Here is an 8,912-nt window from a genome sequence, read left to right as displayed (position 1 = left end):
CAGCAATGAATGAATGAAAACCCAAAATCTCTGTAAATGTTCATTAAAACTAATAAAATTTAATAACAAAAATGAAGACACAGAGAGGCTACCAAAAAAAAAAAAGAAAAGAAAAAAGAAAACAATGATTCTCACCACTGGGCTGATTGGCAGCATCATGATAGATGGTGAAGAGTTTGAGATTGTTGACAGCTTTGGTTTGCTTCGCTCTACAATCAACACTCTTGGTACCAGCAACCCAGAAATTAAAAGACAGATTGCATTGGGAACATCTGCTGTCAGTGACGTCTCCCAAGTACTGAAGAGCAACGATGTCAGTCTGGAGACTAAAGTACACCTGATACAGGCCATGGTCTTTGCAATTACTTGCTAACAGAGAGCTGGACAATGGCTAAAACAAACAAGTTCATCCTGAAGAGGGTGAAGCCAGGCTTTTCCTTGGAGGCAAAAATTCTGAAGCTTCGTCTGACATACTTTGGACATGTTGCAAGGTGGGATCAGTCCTTGGAGAGGGATGTAATGTTGGAAAGGTGGAGGTACAGCGCAGCAGAATAAGATCCTCGGTAAGTTGGCTTTATTCAGTCACTGGCGTAATGAGGATAGTTGTTTCGGGACAATAAGATTGGCAAAGGATAGAGCAGCATTTAGAGCTGTTGTACATAGGATTGCTATGAGTCACAAGCAACTCGATAGCCCATAACAACAATAACAAGAGACATTATCTCTCTTGCACAAGGCTCATATATTTCACTTGAATTGGCAATATTGTCTACCTCCAAGCTCCTCAGATATTCTTATTAAGCTCGTTTGGTCCAGAGTAGGAGTTGTTGTATGGAATTCCATTTGGAAAAGTAATTTTCTTTAGGATTGGGGCTTGAGTTATGTTTTATGTAGTCTACCCTGGAGGCAAGGATTCTGAGGCTCTGTCTAACATACTTTGGACATGCTGTAAGGAGGGACTGGTCCTTGGAGAGAAGCATCATGCTTGGGAGGGTGGAGGGACAGCACAGAAGTGGAAGGCCCTCTACGAGGTGGATTGATTCAGTGACTGGGGTAATCGGGATGGATGTGTCAGAGACAGTGCGATTGGCACAGGACAGAGCAGAGTTTAGGGCTGTTGTACCTAGGGTTGCTATGAGTCACAAGTGACTCGACAGCACATAACAACAACAACTTTCTCTGAGATTTCTCAAATCAAACCTTGCATCTCCAGTATTCATTAACCATACATCTAAATTTAGCTGAAATCCCAAAACCCTATCACGAAACTTGTTATTGTTTTGTGCCGTTGAGTCACCTGCAACCCTATGTACAGCAGCTCTGATCCCTGCCTTGTTCTGAGCCAGGCTCACTAATTTCAACACACCAACCCCCATTGCTTCACTGTATCAATCCATTATCATCTGGGGTCTTCCTCTCTGCATTGTCCCTCCACCCTTCCAAGCATGATGTCCTTCTCCAAGGACCAGTCTCTCCTGGCCACTTGCCCAAGGTATGTAAGATGGAGCTTTAAACTCCTAACCTCCAAGGAGAAACTTGGTTTCACCCTCTCCAACACAGACCTGTTTGTGTTAGCAGAATATTGAATGTGACCATGGTGTCCCATTAAATGTGTGTGATAAAGTACTTTTAAGAAGACTAGAGAAAGTATAGGTTTTTTTTCCCCAAAAGGTAACACATACTTTTAGACACTATATTAGCCAAGGAGTAATTTTCTTAAGTTATCTCTATTTTAAGGTGCAACTTTAGCAGTAGCAGGGGATGGAGAAATTATAAGCTGAGTGAGCATTTCTTTCTCTCCAAACACTATTAAGAAAGACAGTGATATAACAATGATTGATTCAAAGTCTGCAGTTTTCTACTGGACATCCAAGTCATGAAAACAAGACTGTCTTTAAAAGGATGAGGTCGCTTGTCATGGACTACTGAGAGAGAGTATTTGTTTACCTTTAGTGTTTCATTGAATTCTGGATTAGTGCCTGTTCTGATTTTGGTCTTGCGTTTGTTGTTTCGGGACTTGTCAGGAAGAAGATATGACTTGACGTAACTGAAAATGATAAGAAATGGATTATTGAAAAATCTTATTTTGCAAGAAATGCTAAGGACTTTTGGTGAATAAAAGAGGTAAAGGCAATATAGTATTAAATATAACAGACACAGTCAATAAGGTTACAGGAAGATACTTCAGCTATTAACCTGCGCTTTCTATAAGAGATAAGCAGTAAATGATAGAGGTAAAGAAGGTTGGTTCTGGAGTCAAGTCAATTGAATTTTAATTACTCCACAACTCACTGATTTTAGTAGTAATTTTCAATATCTTATCCTCTCTGTGTGATAATATCCTCTCTTTCCAAGCATATTGTCCCTTTCCAAGGACTGGCTCCTCCTGACAACATACCCAAAGTATGTGAGACAGTTTCATTATTGTTGCTTCTAAGGAGAATCCTAGATGCACATTTTCCAAGACATACTTTTCTGTTTTTTTGGCATTTCATGGGATATTCAGCAGAAAAACATGTCTTGCCATCATCAGTAATAAATGGAATAGTGTGTACCTTTAACAATTATGGAATCTCATTTATGTGCTCCCATCTATCCCACTAAATTGTTGCTTGTAGATATCCAGTCTTTTACTCCTAATTGTCTTCCAGTCAATTATGAATTTTATAACCTAAACTTCCTGCTCCAACTGTACATAAATATTTTCTTCCTCCTTGTCTGTCAGAGTGGTCAATTGCACTCTGGGAATATAGATGTCTTCCCAGGCCAGACCATTCTTAGTTTTCAATATGCCTGTATTGCTTTTACTTCAAACAGATTCTATGATGTTGCTCTATAGTAATAGTAATGGATGAATGAAAGGAAATCGTGAGAAAGAATGAAAGGAAATCGTGAGAAAGAATAAAAAGGAAATATCAGCCTAACCAATTCTGCAGAAGACCTTGCTTTGAGCTATTCCAGGAAATCCATGGATCAGAGGCATCACAGTATATTTAGAAATATATGTTTTTACTAGAGGTCTGAAGTGCACCTCTCAAAGCTTTTGATGCCCCCTTACAATGCTTGTCCAAATGATTATAACTCTCTTAAACATAAGTGGTAAAGAAAATGGCACAATATATAGGAATAATCCACTCATGCTTCTATTTTAGGATAGTTGGAATGGGTTCCACTGGACTGGTTATTGGATATGAGTCAATTACTAGGTCTTGAGCAGAGCAAAGATAACGTGGTAGGAGAGGGCAAAGTTTTGATATGTTCTTCATATGATCACTATGATTTTTAGTCAACTTGATGGTATCTAACAACAACATATTCAGCAAAAATGAGCAAGGCAGGGAGACTACTGTCCTTTGAGCTGATGTCTGGGAACATGAAGTTTTGTCATGTTCTCAATGTTTTCAGAACCGATAAAAGCGGCTCACTGTATCTAAACTGTACAAACTATTTGATTTATACTGAACACATGATTTTCTTTTGAGAATCTGTAATCTTGCTACATTCCAGATAGAGGCTGCCTACACGACCCAGTAAAAACCTCGGGTCCTGAATTGTTAATGAATGTACTTGATAAGTAAATCCACTTGTTCTTTCATAAATAATTACTGTAGGAACTAAGCACATCCTGTGTGACTCCAATATGACAGGACCTTGGAAGCTCATGACCAGTTTCCTCTAGAATTTGTCCATGTACCTTTTTCCTTTGTTGACTTCAACCATATATGGAGCTCTGTGAGTGCTCCTAGGGAATCACTGAACCTGGAGGTGGACTTGGGGGACCTTCAACATAGTTATATATTTAGCTTCTCTTCAGTGCAATATAGCACCTACGTGGCCTGTCAGGCTGATCCCTGGACACTTGAGAACTTCACAGTTGCCCTTTTGATTTGCTCAGCTGGGCTAACAGCTTGGTACTTTTCTCTGGCAGGTTTCCCAGAACAAAAGTTAACAGGATATTCTGGTATATCCTGGGGTGTGCCAAGATGTCAGCTTTCTAAACCAGAAAGCTGCTTCTACATAAATTACAGATTTTCCAGTTCCGAATGACACTGAGTGATAGCTTTTTTAAAATCAGGTGAACCCCAGACACAACCATTACATATGCATTTCAGTGACTATTTAGATGGAGGAGAGTGATGATCAATTTGCTGAGAAAGATTTGATTCTAAAGACTATTCTAACGAAGAAACACATATATGGGGGTGGGGGAAGAATGCAGTGATTGAAATAGTTCGAGGAATGTTCTATGTACTTACGCATCTGTCCTCTGTTTCTTTTCATCTCCTATGGCCAGATTCCTGCAATTCTTGACAAAAATGTAGAGCCCACCAGTTTTGTAACAGTAGCTGATGTGGAGAAGAATCTCACCACTGACCTTCACATTGCCATAGTCTCCTGTTTCACTATAAACACTCATCATGCTGTTAAGGCTGGTCTGAAATAAACAAGATAAAAAGAAGTGTCCACTGTTGCTTTAAAGATTTCTTAACAGAACCCACATACTTTGTTCTTTATAATGAGCACATTAATAAGGTGATGAAGAGAATGCAGAAATCACTGATTGTTCTGTCAAGTGTGCGAAAAAGACAATGGATCTAAATCTTTAGTAAGGAAGGCAGAAAACTTGCTGAGAAGGAAAACATATTCTTTTGCGGTTAGTAAATATTCTTTGTTCATTTGCTTTTTCTAATGTGCACAGGGTTATTGAGGCATTTCCAATCTTATTTCCCATCCTCATCCCTGGGGCTTTTCCCTTTTTAATTGGTAGACTCAAAGTCAATATACTTCAAGATCTAGAAAGCATTGATCAGGAAAAAGAAGAGCTTGTGTCATTTTCAGTGTTAGCAGGAGTCAAGTATTTTCTCCCTGATACCTACCAGTTTCCGGAGAATCTTTGCTGCGACATTAACAAGGACAGGCTAGGAAAGTATGTTATAGTCACATACACATGAAAAACTACAAGCCCCCAAAATATTTCATTGTCATCAAATTGGAATCAACTCATCTGACCCTCCATCAGGTTTTCAGAGACTTGAAATCACATAGGAAGAGATTGCCTATGTTTCTCCCGTGGAGAAGCTAGTAGATTAAAACTGCCTGTCTTTGGGCTGGCAGTGCAATTCCTTTCACATTAGGCAACCACAGTTACTGTAGCTCTCCAGCTTAGCATTTCTGTGCTTTTGATGGGTGTCTAAGATCATAGCTATGTAAAAACATAACTAAACCACGTCCACTGCCATCAAGTTGATTCCAGCTGATGAACCTATAGGACAGAGTAGAATAGCTCCCATCAGATTTCCAAAACTATTTAGAAGAACAGACTGTCTCATCTTTCTCCCACAGATAGGTTGGTGGATTCAAATTGTTGGCCTTTTGGTTAGCAGCCTAACAAACCATTGTATCATGAGGGATCTCATAGCTATGTAACGTAGCAACCTACAAAATTAGACACTGAATAATAACAGAATGTTGTTGTGTGACAGTGATTTGGAACTGATCCCTAGCTGATTCTCTGGTTGGTTTTCAAAGGCAATTAATAAAAGAGTATATTGCTTGTCTTTCTATAGCGGAACAACTGGTGGATTCAAATCACGAGCCTTCAAGGATTGCAGCACAGCTTCTTACTACTAGTCACCAGAGCTCCCTAATAATAGACTAACCTATAAATAAAATTATTTTTAAAAAATGAGGTAAATTTTATCAGAATGAACAAGGGTTTTGATGAAGCAGTGATGACATGTGGCATACTTTTAAATATATGTAATGGAATTACCGTTAGTGGCAGAAGTAAAACTCTGTATCTTAGCAACATAAGTGTCATCTGGAAAGCTATGATATATCCAGTAGCTTCAAAACCACTCTTATGAAACCACTATGGTGAATTAGTGAGTAATGAGAACTTAGTCTTTCTATTTTTCCTGTTGCTGTCAGTGCATATATGTTGTTGGTTTTATATTGTGCTTCAGAGGCTGTAAATTGCACAGGAGGAACTTGCCTATCTCTTCCCTATAGAGCAGCTGATGGACTCAAACTATGTACCTTTAAGTTGGCAGTGCAACTCCTTACCACTAAGCCACCAGAGCACCCTAAAGGTATATATAAAACACAAAATTTCCCACTTCAACATTTTTCAGGTATACAACAATCTCTTTCATGCAATAAACATGGGAAGCCTCAAAAACTCAATGACAACAATTGAGGTTTTTGTTGTTGTGTTTGGGTTTTTAAAAATTCTTGCTCTTTAGCACTTTATTATTATTTTTTTTACATTCATGCACATTGTGTTTTACACACTCTTTTACTTACATTAGTTTTATACAATCATTCATATATATTGTATTTTATATAATTAATTACTAATGATTTATGCCTATTCTAACCAATAATTTCAAATCTCCATTGAATCTTCACTGCCCCCATTTGACCACTACACTTTGCTATCCTAGTGATTTCTACCCTTCTCCGTAAGGACAAATACTGCATAAGACCATTATTGTAAAAATATACGGATATTTGGATGTTTCTAAATGTTCAAAAGGGGGAAGAGAAAAGGGGAAGAGGGTGGAAAAAGAGGTGTGTTCCACCCAATTTGACAATTTAGTAGTATCAACCATGTGAATAATGTAGTTCAACTTATTGTCAAGTGCCCCCATCATCATTGTTGTTGTTGTAGTTTAGTGCCATCTAGTTGAGTATGACTCATAGGGACTTTATGAACGAAAGACCTGAATTCTGTTCTATAACTATTGCCATTTCTCTAGTTTTCATAGGCTTTTCAAAGCCCTATTATTTTAACAAGTGGATGCAAATCCTGCTTCGAAGTTTGTCTCAATCTGGGAGCTCTACCAAATCCTGTCCACCGTGGGTAACTATTACAGCATTTGACATATCAGAAGCACAGGATTCAGCATCACAACAACTCCAAGTAATCTCTGTACAGCAAACTGACAGACAAGTGCTGTACCACTTAGAACAATGTTCTTCTCAAACACAATTGACATTAGGTCCAAGGGCTGCAGGCCTGAGAGCCCAACCAACTTTTAAATAAAAAGGCCCACCCTACCAGGTCCTGATTGACTTAAACAAGAGGCTTCCAGCCCATAGCTGATTGTTAGCTAAATCCATTTGATTCAGGCTACCAATCAGCTCACACACATCTGACTTTAAACAAAAACAAGAGAACCTATCCTCCAGAATCCATCTGCTTCATATAGGAGCAAGTGCTTGGTTGCCAAATTTAGTTAACAATCAGCTATGGCTGGAAGCCCCTTGTTTAAGTCAATTAGAATCTGGTGACTGGGCCTTTATATTTAAACATCAGTTGGGCCTATCATCATAAACACTCACAAAAATTGGCTTTCAAAATTGTTGGCTCTCTCTTAACCCCTCTCTCCTACTACTAACAAACTTTGTTTGCTAACACATGTATCCACTCTTGTTATTTCATATCAATGAGATTCTTACAATATTTTCCCTTTTGTGATTATTTCACGGAGCATAAGGTTTTTTTAGGTTTATTCATACTGTAGTTTTGATCTTAATTTCTCTTTATTGCCAAGCAGTATGGAAATGGGTTTTTTCATTCATTCAGCTGTTGGTAGATATGTAGGATGTTCCACCACTTGGCTATTGTGAATAATGCTGCAATGTCTTAGTTATCTAGGCTTCTTATAACAGAGATAACTAAAGTGAATGGTTTTAACAAATGGAAATTTATTTTCTCACAATTTGTTGTTGTTGTTATGTACCCTTGAGTTTAGGATGCTAATGTCCAAATTTAATGCACTGTCCTTAGGAGAAGACTTTCTTTCTCTGTCATCTTTGTGGAGAGGCCTGTGCCCCTTTGGCTTGTTTTCCAATTATTTTGAGATCTCCATGTGGCTTGGAGATCTATCTTACCCTATCTCTACTTCTTTCACTTGTTTGTTAATTATCTTTTTATTTTTCTTCTTAAAAGTGATTGAATTTCTTCTCTACAGTGACAAACAGAAAACAGAACTGGAGCTTAGAAAATCAATACCGTTCACAATTGCTAATCACAAGATAAAATACCTGGTAGTAAATCTAACCAGAAGCACAAAGGATCTTTTCAAAGACAATTATAAAACATTACTACAAGATACAAAAAGAGATCTGGAGAAGTGGAAGAATATGCCTTGCTCATGGATAGGAGGATGCAATATTGTGAAAATGACAATACTACCACAGGCAATTTACACATTCAATGCAATACCAATATAAATACCAATTCCATTTTTCAACAAGATGGAAAAGGCAATTTCCAGCTTCATTTGGAATGGAAAGAGGACCCGAATAAACAAAGCAATCCTTAAAAAGAGAAATATGGTAGGAGGCATCTCACTCCCTGACTTCGGACCACACTGCCATGGTGGTCAAGACAGTATGGTACTGGTATAATGACAGACACAAAGATCAATGGAATAGAATACAAAATACAGAAATCAGCCCATCTACCTATGGTCAATTGATTCAGTTAAGTGGGGAGATGACAAACTTTTCAACAAATGTTGCTGGCAAAATTGGAAAACTACCTGTAGAAAACTCAAGCAAGATCCAAACCTCACTCCTTATAAAAAATGGATCATGGACCTTGGACTAAAACCAAGGACTATAAACTTCATTAAAGAAAAGCTTGGAAGAACTCTAGAATTCCTAATCCACAACATAAACAGTCTTTCAAGCATACTGAAAAATCTACAACCAGGAGAGGATAAAATAGACGAACGGGACCTTCTAAGATTCAAATCCTTATGCACATCTAAAAACTTCTCCAACAGAGTAAAGAGGAAAGCTACAGATTGAGAAAAAACTCTGAGAAGAATGGGAATCCCAGAACATTTAATTGTGCTAATACGAAACCTATACTTGGACCAAGAGGCAGTAGTCAGAAC

At 38.1% G+C, this 8,912-nt stretch overlaps 1 protein-coding gene across 2 annotated transcripts in view; it reads right to left on the bottom strand.

The window, feature by feature from the left end:
* The window catches only part of SYTL5 (synaptotagmin-like 5), a 267,276-nt gene that overhangs the window by 33,189 nt on the left and 225,175 nt on the right, over positions 1-8,912 (bottom strand). For both annotated transcript variants that reach the window (XM_006897511.1, XM_006897512.1), the window contains 2 exons: positions 4,257-4,435; positions 1,948-2,047 (listed from right to left, as the gene is read on the bottom strand). In XM_006897511.1, coding sequence (XP_006897573.1) covers positions 1,948-2,047; positions 4,257-4,435 — 279 coding nt within the window. The remainder of the gene's footprint in view (positions 1-1,947; positions 2,048-4,256; positions 4,436-8,912) is intronic.

Source organism: Elephantulus edwardii, unplaced genomic scaffold (genome assembly GCF_000299155.1).
Source record: "Elephantulus edwardii isolate Elephantulus edwardi_28Jun2011 unplaced genomic scaffold, EleEdw1.0 scaffold00210, whole genome shotgun sequence".
Classification (NCBI taxonomy): domain Eukaryota; kingdom Metazoa; phylum Chordata; class Mammalia; order Macroscelidea; family Macroscelididae; genus Elephantulus; species Elephantulus edwardii.
This window is presented reverse-complemented; position numbering and strand designations above follow the sequence as displayed.